Source organism: Kogia breviceps, chromosome 7 (genome assembly GCF_026419965.1).
Source record: "Kogia breviceps isolate mKogBre1 chromosome 7, mKogBre1 haplotype 1, whole genome shotgun sequence".
Lineage (NCBI taxonomy): Eukaryota > Metazoa > Chordata > Mammalia > Artiodactyla > Physeteridae > Kogia > Kogia breviceps.
Genome location: NC_081316.1, coordinates 12,945,473 through 12,968,405, shown reverse-complemented (window position 1 = coordinate 12,968,405; position 22,933 = coordinate 12,945,473). Strand labels below are relative to the sequence as shown.

Below are 22,933 nucleotides of genomic sequence, written 5' to 3'. Positions count from 1 at the left end.
GTTTATACGCGGGAGGTGGGCATAGGCGTCTGTGCCAAGGGTGAGGCCCCGTGGCTCGTGTATGTGTATGTGAGCCATGGGTGTCTGTGTCTCTGGCCTGTAGGTGTGTACCTGCTCCCCCCTCCCCTCCTGTTCCACCCTGGGCAGCTGGTGAGCTTGCCCTCAGAAGTCCATTCCCTCTCCGGCAGCCCCTCAGGGCGTCTCAGCAGCCAGCGGCCCTGTTTGATTCTGTTCGTCTGTAAATCATGGCTTGCTGAGGAGATGAGAAGGAGTTGGGAGTGGGGGCAGAGCCCCGGCAAGGGATGGGGTCAGGTCTGCAGGTCACACCTGAAGCCCAGCCTGGCTTCCAACTGTTGCCCACCCTCACCCCCCAGCCCCATGCCTCAGCCCTCCCCATTCCTTGCCATAGGTGTTCCGTGATGCTTGCTCTTGGTTAAGCCCTGGGCCAGGTCCTGGGGCAGGGATCAGGGGTGCACAGGATCGAATAAGACGTGACCCCTGGCCTCCGCTATCCTGTGGGGAAAACTAAACGTGTATTCAGTATTTCATTCAGCACATTGAGGGCCAACTCCATGCCTCAGATGTCTCTAATGCAGGGTTCAACGTGGTAATGCTACGATAATAGCTAGCATTTATTGCCTACTTATTCTGTGTCAGGCACTGTGCTAAGTGCATTCTTTGTGCTAATTCCTTTAAACCTCACAGTAGTGCTATGGGGCCTGTACTATCCCTGTTTACAGATGGGGAGACCAAGGCACACAGAGATGAGGTCACACAGCTTGGAAGAATAAGAATCCGAATTGCCTGACAGTCTGGCTCCAGAGCCCTGGCCCTTAGTCACTGCACCTTAAAAGAAGGGTGCATGCACAGTGTGATGGGAGCTCTGTGAAATTAATTCCCACTGGGGAGATTATGGAAGGCTTCTTGGAGGAGGTGCTTTTCATCTGGGTCTAGAAAAATCAGGACTTGGCAGTCAAAGATGGGCATGGGGGAAGAGCAGAAGGGATCCTGGTGTGTGTGTGTGTGTGTGTGTGTGTGTGTGTGTGTTTAAAAGAGAGACGCTCTCAAACTCTGTCACTGCAGCCCGTCCCACCTCTTCTCTCCCGTCTTGTTTGGGTGACAACTGAGATAACATATGCAAGCGCTGGGCATTCAACAGATATTTACTGAGCGCCTCCTGTGGGTTTGCCTGTCACAGAGGTTATTGGAATGAACAAAGCAGATGCAGCCCCTACCTTCATAGTCTGGTACACGGTAGGCACTTAATAAATGGTAGCCTCTACTACTATCATTCCTAGAGGCTTGGGATTCCTCCTCACTCATTCACTCAACAAGCATTTATTGAGCACCTACTATATGCCTGGCTCTGTCCTTGGTGCTGGGAAGACAGCGGTGAACACGAGATTGAGCCCTGCCCTCATGGAGTTGATGTTCTAGAAGGGAAGGCTGTGTGTGGGCATCTTGTCCACCTTCAAAAGGGGGCCACCTCCTCACGCACACAGGTTTTATTTACCCTGAGAGCTCCCGGTGGGGTGGCATGGTCAGGACCATGGGCTCTGCCTACAGCACCTGGCAAAGCCCACAGGACTCTACTGGATTGTCATTAATCCTGGGCTCTAATTGGTTGACATGGCCGCCAAAGACCTGGGCAGAGAGGCAGCGACATGCCTCAGTTTACATCTCCCGTCCTGGCACCCCTGGGACTGGACCCCAGAGGCCTAGCTCTCCTTGTTCCTGGCTCACCCAGCCTCCCGGGTCTCCCGATGTCATCTGTCTGCCCTTGTCTGTGTCTCATCCCTGGGACCCAGATGTCTCCTCTATCCAAGGATAGGTCGTAGAACTCAGCTCTGTCAAAAGGCTGACTAGGGCTGCAATATTTTCTTTCCCCAAATGTTAATATGCTGACGCTAAGGGGACTTGAAACCATGTATGTCATCGGAGGAAGGGTTAGAAGGGCTGGGGCAGCTTTGCCTGGAGAAGACTGGAGGGGACATGAGAGCTGTCAGCAAGGATTTGGAGGCCTGTCATGTGACAGCGGGAGCTGGCTTGTTCCTGGCAGCTCCAGAGGACAAGCTTAGGACCTTGGGGGGGAAGTTCCAGGGAGACAGATTGAGCTCAGCTCAAGACACAGCAGCCCTAGCTACCAATGCCCATTTGTGGAGGGTCTGCATCCTGAAGAAGCAGCTTCCTGCCCCTGACAGGGCTGCCCCGGGCGTTCGTTCATTGATGAGGCCTGACTACCAAGGTCCCTTGCAGCCTGAGACACAGTGACTCCGTGTTCTGGAAATGGTTTCACCCTGGCTGGCAGGCAAGAACAGGCTTGCCTCCCTGGACGGCAATATCTCGTGCAGGCCGAGGACATCGTGTCACTTTTGTTCACAGCATCAGTGCAATTTGCACTGGCCAGCATTTGTTTTACCCTGGATTCAAGGGCTGTCCAAGGGTTGCTTGGGGTGGGGGGCAGGGAATCTTTAGGGGAGGGGTCAGCTGCCTGGAAGATGACAGCATCCATTCATGCTGCAGGGGTTCCTAGGGTCACTGATCCAAGAGGGTTCAACTTTCCTTAGTAACACATCCCTTTCCTCAAATGGAACTTTCTGTGGAAGGCCAAGATGTGAAACAGGGAAACCATGCCGCTTTGGTTGAACAGGGCTTGAGGGGACACAGCCTCATCTACTCAGCATCCATCTCTGTGGCCCCTGAGAAATTCCTGGGAACCCTAGGTGTTCCAAAGAACACACCTGGAACACCACTGACCACTCGCCTCTGTAGTGGGTGTGATGTCAAGACAACGAATGTAGACTGTGAGTCAGACTGCCTGGGTTCGAACCCTGGCTCCACCACCCACTAGCTGAACGACCTTGGGCAAAGTACTTGACCCCTTCGTACCTCAGTTTCCCCATCTGTAAGATGGGGACGGTCTTAATGCTCACCTCACTTCTTGTCGTGAAGACGAATTTGTTGCTGCGTGTGGAACACCTAGAACCCCTGCTCCTCATCAGCTCTCCACACGTGAAGGCACCGATTCCAAGAGGTCGAGTGCCTTGCTCGTGGCCACACGGCTGGTTAGTGGCCGGAATAAGGCCTCAGCCTCATTCGCCGAGACTCCAAGCCCAGCGCCCATTCTCCACGCCCACAGAACACTAATTGCTTAGGATGGGCATTCCCCGGGTCTCTGGGGACCATTCAGAGGGACCACTGGCTTTTGGGATTGACAGCCTCTGTCCTCAGGGGCTCTCCAGCCTAGAGCAGGGGCTGAAGAGCAGTCTTTGATAAGGACCTTGTTTGGCAAAGAGAGGAAGAGGCTCCGAGGAGGTAATTCCTTGGAGAATTGCCCCGTGGCCAGAGACATGTGGGGGAGGGTGCATGCAGAAAGGGCCCGAGGGCAGGAGAATCACCTGGACTCTGACCTCCTGCCACAGCTCCCAGCTCGTGAGCTCGCCGACTCCCCCTCGGATCCTGCCCCTCCCCTGCTCAAAACCCTTCCATGGCTCCTACTACGGCCTCCAAACACAGGAAGCCCCTCGGCCTGGAAGACGAACCCCCTCGCCATCAGGTCCTACTCTCGTTCCCAGCCTGGCCTTCGCCGCTTCACTGCCCATAAGCTAGTCCAGCTCCTCAAACGACATGCCTCACCCTTCTTCCCCTCTCATGCCTTTGCGCTTGCCGCCGTCCCCTCTGCCCACACTGTCCTAGCCTCACCTCACATGCCTCTCCCAGACCACACGAAATACCACCTCCTCAGGGAAGCCTTCCCAAATAGCTCCCTAGTCCAGCAACCACTTCTTCATCTGTGTTTCCAGAGCTCTCTGTACACCTGAGAGGGAACTAACCCAACAGCCTTAATAATAATCCGTATCTACCGAGTACTACAACCGTGTGGGTGCCATTATTATCTTCACTTTATTTTTTTAAACTAGGGTTGGATGGTTTGTTTTTTATAAATTTATTTATATTTTATTTATTTATTTTTGGCTGCGTTGAGTCTCCGTTGCTGCGTGTGGGCTTCCTCTAGCTGCGGCGAGCGGGTGGTCGGGGGTGGGGGGCTACTCTTCGTTGCGGTTGCGCGGGTTTCTCACTGCGGGGGCTTCTCTTGTTGCGGAGCACGGGCTGTAGGCGCGCGGGCTTCAGCAGTTGTGGCTCCTGGGCTCTAGAGCGCAGGCTCAGTAGTTGTGGCGCACGGGCTTAGCTGCCCCGCGGCATGTGGGATCTTCCCGGACCAGGGATCGAACCTGTGTCCCCTGCACTGGCAGGCAGATTTTAACCACCAGGGAAGTCCCTATTTCTTTATTTTTCCATTTTTGGCCGTGCCGCACGGCATGCAGGATCTTAGTTCCCCACCCAGGGATCAAACCCGTGCCCTCTGCAGTGGAGGCTTCTTAACCACTGGACCGCCAGGGAAATCCCCTGTCTTCACTTTATAAAGGAGAAAGTGGAGACACTGAGAGGTTAAGACACTTATTCAAGGCCACACAGCTATTGAGAAGCAGAGGCTGTAGTCACACTTGGGTCTTTTCTCAGGTATTTGGGGTGTTTTCTTGAGCCTCAGCCTGGGTGCTCTGCCACTTCCTGGTTCTAGGACACCTGGCGTGCTAAGAAATAATTAGCTGAATTCTCACCTGTCCCCTGTGCCTCAAGGTAGGTTCTTAATAGACAGTGGTTGAAGAAAGCTCAGCCCAAGAATGGAATTTACTTTATTTAAAAGTGAGTTCAGGGCTTCCCTGGTGGCGCAGTGGTTGGGAGTCCACCTGCCGATGCATGGGACACGGGTTCGTGCCCTGGTCCGGGAAGATCCCACATGCCGCAGAGCGGCTGGACCCGTGAGCCATGGCCGCTGAGCCTGCGCGTCCGGAGCCTGTGCTCCGCAATGGGAGAGGCCACAACAGTGAGAGGCCCGCGTATCGCAAAGAAAAAGAAAAAAAAAAAAGTGAGTTCAACAGAGGAAGGTCTGCTCCCCAAGTCCACATAGCACCCCGCCCCCCAGACCCTCCCCGTGGGGCAGGGGCAGCTTCCATGAAGAGAGCTAGAAAAAGCGCCGGCCCCATTCTTGGAAGGTATGTTCACACACCTCTTTACCACAGGCCTGGGTCTGGGGGCCCTGGTGGTGTGCCCTGTGGTATTATGCACCCCCCACCCCCAGAAGCCTGGAGGTTAAAGATGCAGGTCTCCCATTTGGCCTGAGAACTGTGACAAATGTGGCCCCTCCAGCCTTGCAGAGCTGTGCTCCTCCACCCAAGGGAGGGAAAGGCAGGACCAGTTCCTCGGTGTCTGTGGACCGTCCGGATCAGAGCTCCCTGGTGCTGTGGGCCCCGGGGTTGACAGTGAACTGGTGCAGTGGCTTCCCGGGGACCGAGGCTATGGACCTGGGAGGAAGCTTAGTTGGCCTGGCAGGTGGACAGGGAGGCGCCCAGCAAGGGTGGCTTTTTCCCACAGCTCGGAGGCTCCGGAGGTTAGGGAGAGAGGGGTGGGGCCCAATCAGGATTCTGGGGGAGAGCAGGCAGCAGACTGGCTGCCCAGAGCACTGGTGGTGGGAGGCGGCCCGAGGGCCCTGAGAACGGGAAGACCGCCCGGCCCTCCTTCATGAGGCCCCGCAGCAAAGCATGAGACACCGGACGCCCAGAAGCTAAAACCCAAGGAACCAGGACCAGACAGATCTTGTCAACTCATAATTACCACCATCGCTGAAACCAAAAAGCCTAAGCAGGCTCCTCTGTAAATAAACAGGGTCTCCTTAACTTTAAGATGCATCCCCGCATACACATATTTACAGAGCACGTGTGATCTATGCCGGACTCTGTCGACTCACTCCCCCACATGACAATTTCTGGTCAAGTTTTGCCTTCCTTACATTTGCTTTGGGCTCGTGTTTACAGCCACCTGTGAGGAGGGAGGGAGGAGGTTTAATCCGCATTTACGGCGGGGAGAAAACTGAGCTGTTCGGTGACTAAAGGCACACAGCTAGCAAGTGGTCGGATGTGCACAGAAACCCAGGGTTTTGCTGCCAGGGCAAGTCCATCAAGGCTTCCACTCCGAAAGCACAGGACCCCTGAGCCGTTAGAATGGAAGCTGGGGGGCAGCCCCTGGGAACATTTAGGACATTGCCAGCCAACAAAGGTGGGGCTGAGCCGATGGGGTGGGAGGAGTAGAGGCGAGCTCAGGGCCTAGGGCATGGGAGGACAGGGTGTGCAGAGGCCAGGTGGGTGGACTTGCAGCCCAAGAAAAGCTGAGCTAAAGGGGAAGAGGACGGGTCAGAGGGTTCCAGAGATTCCCTCTTTGACTATACATGTAGCTGTTGAGTCTTGGGCAACACTTAAGAGGGTCTGTCAGTGCCTGTGGGGCAGATGTCCTCAGAGGACATCTATGGGAACTAACGCTTTGGACAAAATCAGCTGGAGTTGGGGGCTCCGGGTATGTGTCTGGGGTGGGGGGGATGGAAGCATGCCACGCAGAAGCGGTGGCTCTTTTAGAGGCATTTGAAAGCCCGGTGGGTGAGGCCTGGCTAGGCCAAGGGCACACTTGGCCTCTCCCTTCGAGGGTGTGAAGTTTGGGGGATGGTGCGGACCCCATGCAGGGCTTGTGCAGTGAGGGACTGGGAGAGACCTGCCCGGAGACTCCCATTTTACAGATGAGGAAAGTGAGATGCAGAGAGAGGAAGAGACTTACCCAGGTCAGCCAGCAAGGCAGAGCTGGGAGTAGAACTTGGGGTGCAGAGCTCCCGGTGTGGGTAGGGTGGTTGTTCTGGGGGGCTCTGGGCTGAGGGAGGGTAGCTGGCCCTGGCCAGTGAGGGTCTGACCTGTGTGTGTCCTCTCCAGCGGCGCCCACCCGCGATGTCCTGCTGGTCTCGGCCATCATCACCGTCAGCGTTAGCGTCACTGTCGTCCTCTGCGGCCTCTGCCACTGGTGTCAGCGCAAACTGGTGAGGCTCCCAAGGGCCCCGGGCACGGGGCCTGGCCCTGCGCCCCAGCCCCCCTCAATTACAGGCTCGTGAACGCTCTCAAGGGCGCGCGCAGATGACCCACCTGCCCACATAGGCACACTTCCGTGGAAACTAACACCACACGCACGCACGCACGCACGCGCAGACTGAGAATCAAGGCCCCCTCCCACACAGCGCCGAGCGCCCCGTCCCCTCCGCCCGCGGCCCCCAGCCCCCAGGGCTGGGCGTGGCTGAGCTGGGCCTCCCGTCCAATGAGGAGGCTCCGCCTGACCCGCCCCCCGCGCCGCCGCCCCCCCCCCCTCCCCCGCCGTGCCCGCACATTCATCCTGGTTCTGGGGGTTTGTACAAGCACAAACGGCTTCTTTTCATTTTTAACGAGGGCTGGGAAATTAACGAGCGGGATTAGGCCATCAGTAAGTAACGAGACCATCAGGAGAGACATTCATCACCGGAGGGCGCCGGGAGGAGGAGCCGGGCTGAGCCGCCCTCCCTGCGCCCTGGCAGCTCCCGGAGTGGGGCTGAGCCTCGAGAACCCTACTTACTCATCCCCCGTCCTGCTGCCCCAGCTTAGAAGTGCGATGGGGACTTTGGGGACTGCAGGGGGGACCACCAAAGGGGGGCCCAGAGGTGTCCGAGGTGTGGGGCCTTTCCGGGCTTAGGTGAAGAACGGTCCCTGGCAGGCACCTTCCATGCCCCAGATTGAGAATGGTGGGAGTGAGGGCAGGGTGCCGCATCTGGGAGCCCCATTCTCTCCCTGCCCGGCCACAGAGGGGCGGGGGGCGCGGTGGGGGGAAGGGCTGTGGCCACGCGTGCTGTGTAGGCGGGGGCTCAGTGCCTTAGTCCTAAAGAAGAGAAGGGGCAGATGCTCTTGGGGAGGGCCCAAGAGGCCCATAACCCACCGTGCTTCCTTCAGGAAAGGCAAACCCGGGAAATGGGAGTGTGATCCCGGGATGTTCAGCTTCAGGCAGCTCCTTTCCCTGGAGAGGAGCCAGGGAGAAGGCCAGCCGGGCCCCACAAGTGAGTGTGTGCGAGTGTGTGTGTGACCCGGGCCCACTCCTCGCAGGCAGGTGCCAGACTGGCTGCCCGGCACTGTTCCTGGATTTCCTGCCTCTATGTCTGTCTCAGAATTTCTGTGCGAATGTCCTCAGAGGCTTGGGAGTGGCTGAGCCTGTACTGCAGCCCTGTGCGTCTCGTTACGGGGCCCGTTCGGCTGTCTGTCTGTCTGTCTGTATTTGAAGGCGGGGGGGTGGGGGTGGTTGTATGAACAGGCCCTGCTGGTGACCTTGAGTGGGGGTCTTTTGTGCTAAGTGTGTCGACTTTGAGGGCATTGGTACAGTGTGTGTGTGTGTCTGTCTGTCTGTTTGGCTCTGTATGGTGGGATGTGGATCATCTCATCAGATCCCCACGTAAGTGCTGCAGTGTGTGTGTGTGTGTGTGTGTGTGTGTGTGTGTGTGTGTGTGCGTGTGTTTCTCTGTGTTTGTTGAGAGCCCTACCCCCACTAACCTGGAGACAGGAGTTCAGAGATGACAGCTTTTGTAGCAGGTGGGGGGCTGTCAGTGCAGTAAGTGCCTTGGGAAGCTGAGAGCTGCAGAACCTTCCCTGGCCCAGCCCCTCCTCCCAGCCTCCAGCCAGAACTTCCTCAGGGGTCCAGAGCACAGTACGTCTCTCTTGACTTGCTCCTCTGAGCTGCTGAGAGAACGTTACTTTGCCTAGGACCCCCCAATCCTGCCACCCCCTTCCAAGCCCTGGTCTCAGAAGCCAGGGAGCTTTTTGTCCAGGCTGTCTCCATGCTCCATGGAAGGGGTTTTAAAATGCTCCCCCTGCACAGTTGCTGGGCTCTCCTTTCCTGCCTGTCCCCTCAACAGCAGTGACGTGATACCTGACAGCCCAGATCCCGTTTCCAAACATTAATAACTTCCTTAATCTCCAACTGGCTTTTTCCGGATCAGCCTGGCCAAGCCCCTCCCTGATAAGCAGGCTCGGGGGATTGGGCTCCTTTGGAGCTGTTTTATGTCTCCTGGACCCCACCTGGGGTTCCTATCATTGCCCCATTAACTTCCCCTGACCCCCAAGGCAAGTCCTGCCCTGGTTTCTGTCCCCCATGTGCCCCAGCTCCTCTGCAAAGGGGTCCTTGCAGCTGGAGGGGAAGCCTCTCTGAGCTGTGGAAGGAAGAGGGACAGGCAGAAGCTCCCAGAATGCCCTGGGTGAACCAGGTGCCGGACCTCGGGGAAGGGGCAACGGACCAGCCTTCGAAGAGGGTGCTGACCAGAGCAAGTTCCCTGAAGACTAGGAAGAGAGAGAAGAAGGGGTGAGGGGTGGGACGCGGGGGGGGGGTGTCTCTCAGCAGGGTGCTGCTGCAACTGCTAGAGAACGGGGGTGGGGGGTGGGGAGGCGGGGCTCCTGCCTGAGGGTCCTGCCCAAGAAGGGCCCTTGGCCACCAGGGAGAGGCTCCAGGCTCCTGACCTTCCCAGTTGGAACTAGGAATTGTTTGGTATTTGAACTTCTGGGTAATGATGGGAGGGACCGGAGTTGAGCTGACAGAGGGCAGCTTTTGTGGACCCAGGGGATCCAGCAGCTCTGTTTTTTAACTCTTAAAGTTCTGGCTCAGAGGCAATGGCCTGAGGCTTGGACCCCTGGGTGGGTGGGGCTTCCAGTTGATGGATTTGGGGAACTGCCGGGTACCAGGTTCCACACCAAGTACCAGAGCCCATACAGTCCCTGCCATCCCAGGGGTGGGAGCTGAAGTAGGTAAGCAGAGTAATAATAATAATAATAATAATATCTGTGATGAGAAGCTTGAAGGGTGAGGGACCCAGGGCTGGTCCAGTGACATCACGCCATTTCAGACCGGAGGGGAAAGGGAGGCTGGAGAGGGCAAGGGACGTGAGCAGGGTGACATGGAGAATGTGGGGCACTGCTGGGCCAGAACCCTGGCACCTCTGAGACATAGGGGTACTGGAGGTGGCATGAGGGCCCTCCCCCCACCTCCACCCCCTTCCTGGGAGCTCCTCTGTTGTTCTCCCTAAACAGGCGGCTCCAGTCCCCGGAAGGGGCTGCAGCTGGCAGGAGCGTCGGGGAACGCGGCTGTGCGGCTTTTATTTTGCTTTAGGGAGGATGCAATAATTGACTGTTGTGGCTGTGGTCTTGGCTCACATGACGGGATGTTGGAGAAATGTGTGCCTGCGTGTGTGTGTGCGTGTGCGTGTGTGTGTGTCCCCGAGCCCACTCGGCTGGGCAGGGGCAGGCCAGTGCCCAGTGGGAGACAGCTCCGGCCCCTGCACAGCCCCCCTCCCCCGCCCAGGCCCGTGGCCCCTGGGTGTGCACGAGGACATTTGGTAGCAGCCAGGAATGTTGATGGTGCCGGGCTCTGCGTGAGCTAAATTTAGAAACCCAAACCAAAGAGGTGAAAGGTGCTCACCTTCCTGGCAGCAGGCCCTGTCACCTCTGCAGCCCTTCCTCTAGCCGGGGGACCTGGCACGCCCACCCCGTCATCCTGCCCTGCCCCTCCCTCCACTCGTGCTGGTTGAGGAAGAGCCAGGCTGCCCCCAGCCCCAGCGTCCCTGGGCGGCCTCGCTTCTCAAGGCTGCCTTCCTGTGAAGGAGGGTGCTCGCTCAGGCCCTGCCCTGCCTCACGGGCCCAGGGCAGGAGGGACCCCAGGGAGCCCCCAGACGGTGACGGACATGGCCCCGGCAGGACTGGGCATGGGCCCTCTCCCCGCCCCTGCCACTCACGTCACTGGCCACTGCCAACTTTGCCCTGCAGGATGCCACCCCACCATCTGGGGGCAGTGACGTGGCCGGTGGGACGTGGCCAGGCGCCTGAGAGCCGTCTGTCCGCGGCACAGGGAGATATGCTTCTGGGAGCCGAGCCAGAGCCCCAGGAGACAGGCAGATGGGAGGGACCTCATCCCTAGGGGTCAGGGATGGGGTGCAGGTCAAGGGGGCGGGCCAAGCCCTAGAGCCCGACGGGGCCCAGGAGTTGCCCGCCAGGGATCAGGGATTGATAGGGCTGGCGCCCCAAGGTGGTGACACCCTCACACATTGGCCCCAGACCTTGTTGCCGAGGCTGGGCTCCAGTGTACTCCCCTCCCCCCAGGGCCCCGTGCTGGGGAGGCAGGGAGAGTCCAGCCCTGTCTCCCAGGAGTGACCCTCGTGCTGTCTCCCCAGGGCAAACGCTACAAGAACTCCTTGGAGACGGTGGGCACGCCAGACTCAGGGCGTGGGCGCAGTGAGAAGAAGGCCATCAAGTAGGTGCCGGGCTTCGAGGCTGGGGTGGGGCACGCAGGCAGCCCAGGTGGGAGGACCACCGGCCCAGATCTGGCCACACGCACATTCAGTCTCCCCCTCACAACCTGGTGCCCTGCTCTCTCCCCAGCCCTGTCCCGTACACCCACTCCCAGCACCTCAGGGCCCCGCCTCTTCTGCCTGTGCCTCCCAGACGCTCCCGGCGTTCTGGGGCCCCCAGCCCCACGTTCCGGCTGCTCTCGCTCCCAGCACTGTCTGCCTCTTCCCTCAACCCCGGGTGCTGCTTCCCCTTCCAGCCCTCACGTCACACACACACTGTCCCCAAGCCCTGCCTAACTCCCCTGCACCTCCAAGCTCCTCCCCTAGCCCTGGGGCGCGGAGCCCCTCTCTGGGGGTGGGGTGGTGGCGGCTCAGACTCTTTCCTCGGACCCCACCAAGGTTCTGAGGGTAACCTGGAAGAAGGACTGACAAGAACCCTGAGGTCCCCAGCAGGAGCCAGTGTTGGTCTGCTCAGGGAAAGCAGAGCGATGGGGAGAGACTCTCCCCTCCCCTGTCACGCCCGGTCCCCACTTGCTGCCTCTGGCTCGCCCCGGTTTCCCCATTTGGCTCTGGGATCCGTCTTCAAGTCGGCAGGTCTGCCTTGCACTGCAGACCGCCTGCAGACCCCTGCTGAGGGTCACTGGGAGACGCTGGGAGAAGGTTCTCAGCTGGTTGGGGGCTCTGGGAACAGGGCAGTAGGGGTGGGGCTCTCCCTAGAGGGCTCTGTACCCTTTGGCCAGTGGCCTGGCCCTTTCCTCTCTGCTTCTTGGCCTAGGCCTTCACGGGGAGGCTGCTGGACGCCCCCTCCATCTTAGCCTGCCGGCCAAGGGCTCCGCCTGGAAGCGGGGCCTCCCCCAGCCCTCCCCGCCCCACCCTGCCTCCTTCAACTCAAGGCCCCAGCCGCGCCTGCCCACGCCTTTCCTCCTGCCCTTCTCCTGGTCCCTCTTCCTCTCTTCCTACTTGGCTCCTTCCTCTCCCCTTCTCCTGAGGGCTCCCTCCCTGCCCCTCCTCGGCCCCCCTCCTCTTTTGGCATCTCTTGCTCTGACCCTGTTTGGGGCCTTCGCGGAAGCTGTGGGTGTGTGTCTGTTGGGGGGCGGGTAAGTGAAGGGGTGGGCCAGGCGGAGGTTGGGCTTGGGAGGAGGCTGCGGGGAGCCTTTTGAAGCTGGGTCTGGTTGCACGCTCTCCAGTCTTCAAAGCCGAGAGCTGGCAGGTCTCAGGGGCTGTCGCAGAGCCCAGGCCCCAGGCTTTCTGAAGAGGGGAGGGACCACATGGCGGGAGCACGGGGCCAGCCCGGTGCCTGCCACCTCCAGGCCAGGCCTCTAACCGAGTCTGCAGCCACGGTCTGGGCCAGAGAGCCCGTCTCTGCCAGCTGACCACCAGCTTCCCGGATAAGGCTGTGTGTGTACTAGATAGACCTACAAAGGGCCCACAAGAGAAGCGGAGAGGGTGCAGTGGGGCGGGGGGCAGGCTCTGCAGGCTGAGACCAAGTGAGGGCAACAGTGGGCCGTCCCCCTGCCTCTCTGTGGCTCTGCAGTCCCTGCCTCCTCCCACCCTGCTGAGCTCTCAGACCCTCTGCCCCAAGGGAAGGAAGCAACCTTTCTTGTCTACATGCCCCCAGGTTCCTAGGCCTTTGCCTCTTCCCTGGGCCCAAAGCCAGTCGAGTGGCAGGAAGCAGGGTTTACCTGCTGCACAATCTCCCCCTGGGCTTAGGACCTCCTCCAAAAGGATCGTGTTGTCAAGGATTCTGGGAAGCTGCGTTCTTTAATACTGTTTCTCAGATTGTGTTCCTCGGAGCACTTGTGCCCCATAAAAGATTAATAGTGATCCCATGAATCAAGGGTTCCATGACCAACTAAGTTTGGGAAACACTGATATTCATCGGCACATTAAAGGCTCTGAGAGGGCTTTGGCCTTGGACCCTGTGCACAGAGTCTCCTGTGAGATGTTTCCAAGGTGCTCTCTGGACTGGCAGAGACTGACCACCCCAGGGAGGCCCAAGGGGGCCCTGCCCCCCGCTCAGCCCAGGGCCACTGTCTCCTCCTGGCCTGTGGGGACAGCTCAGCTTCTCTCACTCGTTCTCTCCTTTGTTCCCGAGTCTAAGGCTGAGAACCAAGGTTGAGGTCAAACTCTGGGGCTGGTGTGGGGGAGAAGCAGATCCCCCAAGAACACGTTTCCTCCATCCTCAGGGGGTGTGCCTCCCGACAGCGCCCTCCCCCCCAGCAGGGCTCTCACCTCGGCCTTGAGCAGCGGCCCGGCCTCAGCGCACGCCAGGCCCACCCCTGACTCTCCTTCCTGTAGACGCATTCCTGAGGGTTCAGGCGTGGCGCCTTCCCGGAATGTTCCTTTGGCCTGGGAGTCGCCCTCCTCTCCCTGTGCGCCCACTTCTGCTCGTCGGGGGTCCCAGGAGCCTGACGAGCGGGTGAAGCCCCTGGTCCTCCTGGGGTTTCCAGGCCATGCCTTCTGCTGAGGCGTCTGTTGCCCTCTTCCAGTGGAGGTCCCTGCCTTCTCTGTGCTTCTAGCATATCTGCTTCTTCGGGGGGACATGTCACAGAACAGGAGGGGGTGGGGAGACTGGGGTACGCGTTCTGTTCCAGACCCAGCAGCTCCAGTTTGGAAAAGGACAGGGGCAGGCCAGGTACATGCCAAGGGCTGGAGGCTGAGTCTGCCCCTATCAGTCCCCCCAGAGAAGGGCAGGCTTCCTCTGCACAGGCCCAGGCCTCCACGTGAAGGGTCCCCCCGTGACCTGCCGACAACCACCAGGTCAGAGGCCTGGAGACACTTCCCTTTGCTGGGGTGACCCAGCCACCACTTCTGCAATGAGCAGGGAATGCCTTCAGTTCAGCTGAGGTCTGGCCAATCTCCTGTGAAGGCTGCATCCCGGGCTTTCCCGAGGCGGGGAGAGAACAGAGGAGGCCAGGGGGACCTCAGGCCAGTGGGAGGAGGAGAGACTGGCAGGGAGCTGGGCCTGTCCCAAGAGTGGCTCCGTTAAGTAGCTGGAAGGAGGGAGAACTTCCGGTCTTCCAGAATCGGGGCCTCAACCCCGGCACGGGAGAGCAGATGGCTCAGTGGTTACAGCCAGCCTTCGGGTTCAACAGGCAGGGAGGCTGAGGCCCAGCACGTGGGCAGCAGGGTCTGATCTACCTTTCAGCAATCTCCAGCCAGCCAGAAGCCAGCACCCTGTCCTCCTCCCACTCCCCATGCCATCTCCATCCCAGCCCAGGCCGCGTCCCCGGCCCCCCCTCCCCTCCTCTCTCACCATCTTTCTCTCTCCCACCAGCTTCCCGGTGCGAGGCTCCAGTCTGCGCGCCTGCAGCTCGCCTCCTTGCACACGGCTTCTCCCGCCCTGGAGCGCGTGCGGGTGTGTGTGTGCGCGTGCGCCCGTGTGTGTGTGCCACCCGCCTCTCTTCCCCTCACAGGAGCCGACCCCGGCCCGCCCCACCCTCCGTGCCCCGGGCCCGGCCCCTCTGCCCGCCGCACAGGACTTGCAGTTCTTGTTTCTTCTTGTATCTCCCTGTTTTCTCCCCTCTCTCTCTGCCCCTCCAGTGATCTAGACAGAGACTTTTGGAATAACAATGAGAGCACAGTGCAGCAGAAATGGAGCTCCTACCCTCCCAAGGAGTTTATTCTAAACATTTCACCCTACGCCCCTTATGGCGACCCACGACTGTCCCTCAAGTGAGTGACTTTACCTGGTTTGATCATATGTACCGAGTATCCGAGTATCCGCGCACGCCCTCCTTCCTCCCCGTCCCACCCGGCCCCTCACTTCTCCTGCTCCTCCCCCTCCCCACCCGCGCACCCCATGGGCAGGCTGACCATGGAGACGAGCAACCCCTCCTGACCCCCTCGCCTGCCTGCCCCGCCCCTGTCCCCTCCCCCAGGGCTAGCCACCAGGAGCACCCCCTCCGCGGCCACACCCGGCCCCCCCTCCCCCGCCCCGAGCTGGTCCCCGTGGCCCCTGGCCCCTCTGTGCAGCAGTCAGGATGGGGTTGCCCGTTTTTGGTCCCTCCCTCTCGGTGTGGCTCGCTTCCTCCTCCCTGCTGTGTGCTGCTGCCCTGGCTGCTCTGGCGGTGGTCGGTGGTCGTGGCGGTGGTGGCGGTGATGGTGGTGGTGGTGATGAACTCTGACTAACACGGCTTTCTCTCTCTCCCTGCCTTGGGGCCTCCTGGCCTGGACAGCCCGCTCTTCCTCCGTCGTTAACCCTTCGTTGTCCTGTGGGATAGACTTGGAGGTGGCTGTCCTCCCCCCACCCCCGCCGCCCCAGCCCCAGGCGGTGGGGGGGGGCCCCCCTCCACTGTCGTGGTGCGTTGTTCTCCGACCCCAGCCCGTCCGGTCCCCTCTCTCCTCTCTGCAGGCTCCGCTGGTGACCCATCTGCAGTGCTGATGTCTCTCTCTCTCTCTCTCTCTCTCTCTCTGTCTCTCTCTCTCTGTCGTCTCTTGTCCGTCTGTCTCTCTCTCCTCCTCTCTCACTGTCTCTTTCTTCCTTTTATCTGTCGTTGTTTTTCCCCCTCTTACCACCCCATCCCCCCCCCACGTGTGGCCTGCCCTCTGTCCCCCCACCGCCACCCCCGGTGCCCCTCTGGACCGGCTGCCTCGTGGTGCCTCCAGTGGCACCCTCCTGGCTGGCGCCAAAGTCGCCGCCGCTGCGGGGCTGGCAGTGGAGCGGGAAGGCCAGCTGGGGGAGAAGCCGGCGCCGGCGCCGCCACCAGGAGAGGACGCCTTGAGAAGCGGCGGCGCTGCCCCCAGCGAGCCGGGCAGCGGTGGCAAGGCGGGGAGAGGCCGCTGGCGGATGGTGCAGAGCCACCTGGCCGCCGGGAAGCTCAACTTGTCCAAGTGAGTGATGGCCCCGCGGCCGCCAGCGTGGACAGCAGGACCCCTGGCATGCCCGCTGCTGCCCCCAGAGGTGCCGGCCCCGGCCCCTGGCTCATCCCATCCCTTCACGAGACCCCCATCATCCTTTGCCATCGGGCACGACTGCCTCAGCCATGCGCTATGCATCTCAGCCTACGGCTGCTGCCCCATCGGTTTTCTTTCTTTGCCAGTGACCAGGTCATTCCATTTCCTGCCCCCAGGGCAGCTTCATTTCAGTCCTTGGGTCATTCCATCCTCTTTGGTTGGCCGCTCCATCTCAGCCTCCATGGGCATCGGGCTGCAGTTGTCAGCCACTGGACCATCCATCCCTGGGGAGCTGGCCTCTAGGCCTGTTTTCTGTCACCCATCTGCCCCCGGGCTCTCCCTCTTGCAGCCAGCAGGTGGCTCTAGACCCGGGGGTTAAGCCATTTCATTTTGACTCTCAGGCGACTCCATTGGCTTGTCCCAGTCTTGCTTGCACCGTGACTCCATCTGTTCCACAGGCCAACCCTGAGCAGCCGGGACGTCCCCATTGGCTCATCCGCATCTCGGCCGTCCCCATTGGCTCATCCGCATCTCGGCCGTCCCCATTGGCTCATCCTCATCTCGGCCGTCCCCATTGGCTGTCCCAGTCTTGGCCAGTGAGCGGTCCCCCTCTCAGCTGTTGGGACTGTGTGTTCTTGGAGGTTGGGTTGTTGAGCCCTAGCTAACTTCTCTTTTCTGACAAAGGTGGTCTGGACATCAGACAGAAGAGCTGTTTCTTTTTTAATAACTGTCTGGGCTGGCCGAACAGTCAGTCCCTGCCTGGGAGCGAGCAGACATAGGGTTGGTGCCTGTTCTCAGCAGACAGTGTGTTCTCCCCTTCCACCATGGGGCAGCCTTATATTCTCATCTTGGCTCTTAGAACCTTCCATTTCCCCATAGCTGAGCCTTCCGGGCTCTAAATCCTTTGAACTGTGATCGTTCTCGCCCATTGGGATATAGGTTCCATTTTCAGCTTTTAGAACTGCCTCGTTCCCAGCTAATGGAGCAGCCTCTCACATAGAAGGCCAACGGCCCTGACCCCTTCTTAGCGGCTGGGCTGGTTCTCTTTAGAAAGCCTGTGGTTCCCGCCATTGGGACCACCGAGGGCCAGCGTGCTGAGACCTCATTTGCTTGTTGGCCTGAGGCAGCACGAGCGGATTTCTCCCCGACACTGAGCCTCCGGAGAACCCCAGAGGGAAGCCCCACACCCCCTCAGAGAGCCAGGCCCGGTGCCCCACCCGCGCCGGGTTGCTTTGGCCACAGACTCCAGGCTGGCTGAGGCCTCTGCGCCATCCACTGGCTCCGGGCCTGGAGGAACCGATTTTACTTTCCTGTGACTGAGAGGTTGTAAGTTGGACTAATTTGGGATGTGACAGAAAACCAAAATGAGGTCAAGCACGGAGGAGGAGGCGGCCGCCCAAGTGCCGTCCACCCCCTTCCTCGGCCTGCCCCCCGGGAGCTGTGCGCCTCCCTGGCCAGCCAGGCCTGCGCCTGCCCCTGGTGGCCGCCCTGATTCCAGGCCTGAGCCAGGCAAGGCTGCTGCTGCTTCCAAGACCCCAGCTAAAGCCCTGTTTTGCTTTTCTCTCTTTCTTTCTTCCTTCCTTCTTTCCTTCTTTTCTTTTCTTTCCTTCTTTCTTTCTTTCCCTTTCTCTTTCTTTCTTTCTTTCTTTCTTTCTTTCTTTCTTTCTTTCTTTCTTTCTTTCTTTCTTTCTTTCTTTCTTTCTTTCTTTCTTTCTTTCTCTTTCTCTTTACTATTCTCTGACTTTCTTTCCCTCTTTTGCTCTCACTCTTTCTCTTTCTCTCTCTCAGTGCACAGGGGCAGCCTAACTGTTGTCCTTTTGATTCCCAGGATAGGCTCAGGGGGTGAACCAGGCTGAGGTCTGGTTGCAGTGGTGAAAGCGGCTCCAAGGGCCCTGGGGCCTCCCTCGGGCACGGCTACCCTGTGGCTCTAGACCAGGAGGTGGCAACCTATCTCTATAAAAGGCCTGATAGGGAAGAGGCTTTGCAAGTCACATAGTCTCTTTTATGACTACTCAACCCCAGCCTTGTAGCCCCAGAGCAGCCACAGACAGGATGTACGTTAATGACAATGGCTGTATTCCAGTAAAACTTTATTTACAAAAACAAGCGGCGGGCCAGATTTGGCCCCCAGGCCATAGCTTGCCAACCCCTGCCCTAGACAACTGGGATGGAAGATGGAGGGAAGGAGCAGAAGAAGTGGAGTTTGGGCCCTCTGAGGCTGTGGCCCTGCATGCGCTGAAATCTCTGGCCAGGAGACAAAGCAGACAGGTGGCCTGGGGAGGCCGGGGGTCTCTGACTCCTTCTGTCTCCACCTCCTGAGACCTTCGCTGCTTCCACTGGCAAGGGAGCATGCTTCCCTGGGCCTGACCTCATTGGTCCCCATGGCAACCCTGTGATGGAGGCAACTCAGGAATTTTTACCCCGTTTTACAGAAGAGGAAACTGAGAGGTGGGCTCCCTTTTCCAAAGTGCCACAGTTAAGAAGCAGCAGAGATGGGCTTTGAACCCTGGGTCTGTCTGACCCCAGACCACCTCTGATGAGCCATGTCCTGTCTCCTGTCTGTCCTTGCCCTGTTCCCAGCGTGTTTCAGAGATGCTGGTGGCCCGTGAGGCAGGTGCCATCTTACAGGTGCACAGAGGACAGGATAATTACCCTGTTCTTTGTCAGAACCGGGATAAACTGGCCAGCCAAGTGGTTTCCTGCGTCCCCTCCTCTGACTGGGAGTCATTCCCAAGATCCCGGGAATTTGACCCTAAGCCTCAGAAACAAGGAACCCCAGAAGGAGGGCAAAGATCTGCACCAGAGCCTGAACCCTGAGTCAGTGCCCCCACGGGGCAGAGGTCTGGGAGCCCGAGGACGCGCCCCAGCGTCTGAGGAAAAAGCATGAGAATTGTTGGCTTCCGCTGACTCACCACGCGTTACTAGGCCAGCTCTGCGCTGGCCTGGATTTCCTCGCGTCTCCAAAGGCCAGTAGTACTTAGAACGCAGAGGCAGACTTTCCCGGGGTCCCCCAGCGAGACGGCGGGAGGGGGTGGCCCAGCTCCCTCCACCCCCTCCCAGTCCAACATGACAGGCAGCCGCAGGGCCCTGGGACCTGCCTTCACCACGCAGCCTCCGCAGCTCCCACGGTCCACCCAGACTATCAGACAGGAGGTATCGGGCACTAGCTGAGCCAGGGCCAGGGCGGGGGGGGGGCTGTTGGGCTGGGCAGCCTGGGGGCCTCAGGGTGGGCGCGCGCGGGGCTCCGCGCCCGCCTGGCTGAGGGGGTGGCAGCGACGACGGCAGTGGCGACAGCTCTGATGGAGGCCCGACGAGGTCCAGCAAAGCGCGCCCCGTACTGGGGCCTCCTCGTCCTGGCCCTGGGCTTCTTTCTCCTCCACTGTGATCCCTTCACCTGCTTCTCCTTTCTCTCCTCTCCTCCACCCGCCCCAAGTTTCGAGGACTCCACCCTGTCCACGACCACTACCCTTGAGTCTATCCCCAGCTCCACGGGAGAGCCGAAATGCCAGCGACCCTGCACTCTGATGCGGCAGCAGAGCCTGCAGCAGCCGCTGAGCCAGCACCAGCGGGGCCAGCAGACCAGCCAGCCCACCACCAGCCAGAGCCTGGGCCAGCTGCAGGCCCACACGGCCTCGGTGCCGGGCCCCAACTCTCGGGCCTACGGCCGGGGCCAGGCTCGGCAGGGCTCCTCGGCCGGCTCCAAGTACCGGCCGGCCGGCGGCCGCAGCCGCTCCAACCCGGGCAGCTGGGACCACGTGGTGGGGCAGATTCGAAACCGAGGCTTGGACATGAAATCCTTCCTGTAAGTCCCCCCCTTGAGTGGCCTGGCTCCCCCCTTCCCCGACCCAGCCTCTTTCCTCCCTGTCTCCTTGGGAGTGGCTGGCCCAGAATGACTCTTGGCCCTCCATCTCCGAGGCAGGGTGCCCAGCAGACTCTGCTGCCCCCTCCTCAGCCTCCCGTGGCTTGCGGCTCGTGCCTAAAGCCCCCCCGTGGAAGGACTTGTATCTGAGCCACCCCTCTGAGGACTCCAGCCCCGCTCGGTGCCCCCGGGGCTTGGAGAATTTCCTCCCTGAAAGTCAGTGGAGACACTAGGGGATGCTGCTGAGGTCCCCGCATCTGTCTCTCCCCTCCCCAGCCGGTCCCAGGCTCTCCCGGCCTCCCTCCCCTCCCTGCTGCTCTCCTGCGACCTCTCTCCTCCTCTCCTCCCAAACCTGGCCTCCTTCACTCCATGGGTCAGGCCTCGCCTCCTCCCCTCCAGTTTCCATCTTCCCTGGAACCCAACGCTCACCTTCCTGCCTGCCTCCCTCCCTCCCACTTCCCCTGTCCCTGCTGTGGGCCCCGTCCTCTGCCTCTCCGACCTTCTGTAGCCACCTGCCCTCCAGCCCCCTCCCTGGCTCCCGCCATGACCCATTCCCCGAGGACAAACCTCGGATGTTCCCCTGAAGCTTTAGAAAATGTTTCTGAATCAGAGCCCTCTTTCACGTGTACAGGTCAGAGAAGTAACAGGACACCATCGGTGTCTGGCCTTAGCCATTCGCCTCTGCTGTGTGTGTCCCCCTTGCCCCGCCCTCACCGGTAGAGCCCCGCCCAGGGTGCCCTCTCCCTAGTGTCCCTCTGGGCATCTACACTCACTCTCAGAGCCCAGGACAGGCCTGGGCTTCAGTCCCTGACATCACCTCCTTCCTCTGGCCTAACGTGACCTTCCTTCCAGGCTCTGGGGATTATTCTCATCACCCAGGTGTTTCCTGGGAGCACTTTTCACGGAGCAGGAGACCAGCACACTAAGCCTGGGAGAGGAGAAAGGGAGGAGGAAGGGGAAGGCCAAGGTCAAGGCCCAGCTCATTGGCAAGATGTGGGGATTCTGAAGACGAACAAGCCCTCAGAGCATCCTGCCTCTCTGGCGGAGACCCCAGCCCGAAAGGGTGGTCGGGGGTGCTGCCCCTGGAAGGAGCACCCCAATGGAAGACACCCCGCCACGCCAGCTTCCCATACCCATGCAAGTGGCCTATGGCCCTGGCCAGGCTGGACAGGCTGCCCGTGATTCCACTTGGCAAAACCGGGCAGTGCATCTGTTGGGGCTTTTCCCCCACCCAAGCACCCTTGGGAATCCAGCTGGATGCCTGCATGAGACAAGATGCCCAGCAGAGCCTCCTGGCCTCCAGGTGGTGGTTTGTTCTGGGACGGATGCCGTGGCACCAGCGTGGTGGTGAATTGGTTCTGCTGTGGCTTGAACAGAGCTGAGAACCAGCCAGAAGCCTGCAACCCTCTGCTCCTCCTGACTGCAGGCTGCTCTCTGCACAGCCATCCCCCTGCCTTGCATTCTAGCAGCCATCACATGGGGGCAAGGGCTACGCCTGGGCTCTGGGAAGAGAAGAACCAGCTGCAGGAAAGCTCCAGGGTACCCACTCTTCCCCGCCTCTCTAGCTGGCGAAGACTTGATGAGCATCACTCGTGCGCCAGCATCTTGGTCCGCGCTTCTTCCACCCACCGCCGCTTTCGTGCCCCTCACCTGCTGGCCACCTCCAGAGCTCTCATGCCCCTACTTCTTGCACTTGTGCTGCCTCACAGCAGGGGTCAGCCAACTTTTTCTTTAAAGGACCAGATTATAAACAATTTAGGCTCTGAGGGACACATGTGGTCTCAATCACATTTTTTTTTTAAAACAGTCCTTTAAAAATGTACAAACCATTCTTAGCTTGTGGGCTGTACAAAAACAGGCCACCAGCTGTAGTTTGCCGGCCCCTGACCCCTGCCTTACAGCTTAGCTGGCGTGCTTCTGACGCCCTTCTCTTGTGCCAGATGCTGGTGGCCCAGGTAGAGAGTCGGGGTGAGAAGGCTAACGAGGTGCCCCCGAGATCCCACCCCCACCCCTTGCAGGGAGAAGGCATTCCTCCTGCTTCGTGGATGTGACTCCTCCTGGCACCGCTAACTTCTCCCCCAAATCTCCACCTCTTGCCCTTCAGTCTCGCCCCTGCGCCCCGTGATGCCACAGAGAACGACAAATCGGGAACTTATGCAGAGGAGCCGTTTTGTTTTTAAGAGGAGCAAAAGGAGTATCCGAAAAACCGCATTGACCAGGGAAAAACATGTTGTTTTCCTCGGGTTTGCCATCCCCCAGCACAACCAGCTCCCAGGGAGCCAAGTGGAATTTTACCAACTCTGAAACAGTACCGGTGGGCAGGGAACAAAGAAAATGAAGATTCGTCCTGAGGGAAGCGGGGAGTTGTTTCCCAAAAGTTAGATGCCGCTGCAGGCATCAGCCTGGAGCAACCATGCCTAGGACAAAGATGCAAAGACAAAGAACGCAGCGTCCGCCTAGCGCCAGGCCCTCCTCGGACCCCACGGCCGTCTCCCATTTTCCAAGACCCCCGGACCCCCGCCCCCCACCCCTAGGTTGTCATTCCTCACTGGTAGAGTTCCCTTTTTGACAACTTCTCTGGAAAACAGCCATAGCTAGCGGTTCCTCCCTGAACCTTGCCCTCTTGGGTGGTGGTTGAAGTCGTAGACTTCCTAACCCAGGATCTCCCACCTTCCAGAACCTTCCATCAGGCTTACCCGCTTTCCCTTGGCCCTTCCTGAGACATGCTTTCACGTCTGCCCCATCCAAGAATCCCTCTCCCCTTGTTCAGGTGAGAGCTCAACACTGGAGGAGCTCAGCAAAGCACCCAGAAAACACCCACGAACTCAGATGGTTTTGAGAGGCAGAGGGTCACTTTTCACGCCCAGAAAGTGCAGGCAGCCCTGCAGTTGCCCAGCGGTTCTCCGGGAGAGCCTCACACTAAAGATGTCTCCCCTTGACCTCTGGCCGCACACTGC

The 22,933-nt window shown here is 59.7% G+C and overlaps 1 protein-coding gene across 8 annotated transcripts in view; it reads left to right on the top strand.

Moving 5' to 3' along the window:
- The window catches only part of SYT7 (synaptotagmin 7), a 59,277-nt gene that overhangs the window by 18,020 nt on the left and 18,324 nt on the right, over nt 1-22,933 (top strand). For 2 of the 8 annotated variants that reach the window (XM_059070566.2, XM_067037391.1), the window contains exons 2-6: nt 6,813-6,916; nt 11,105-11,184; nt 14,765-14,896; nt 15,830-16,054; nt 19,551-19,919. In XM_059070566.2, coding sequence (XP_058926549.1) covers nt 6,813-6,916; nt 11,105-11,184; nt 14,765-14,896; nt 15,830-16,054; nt 19,551-19,919 — 910 coding nt within the window. Of the gene's footprint in view, nt 1-6,812; nt 6,917-11,104; nt 11,185-14,764; nt 14,897-15,399; nt 15,524-15,829; nt 16,055-19,550; nt 19,920-22,933 lie in introns of those variants that run through there. The other 6 variants (XM_067037386.1, XM_067037387.1, XM_067037390.1 and 3 more) reach the window with 6 other exon arrangements.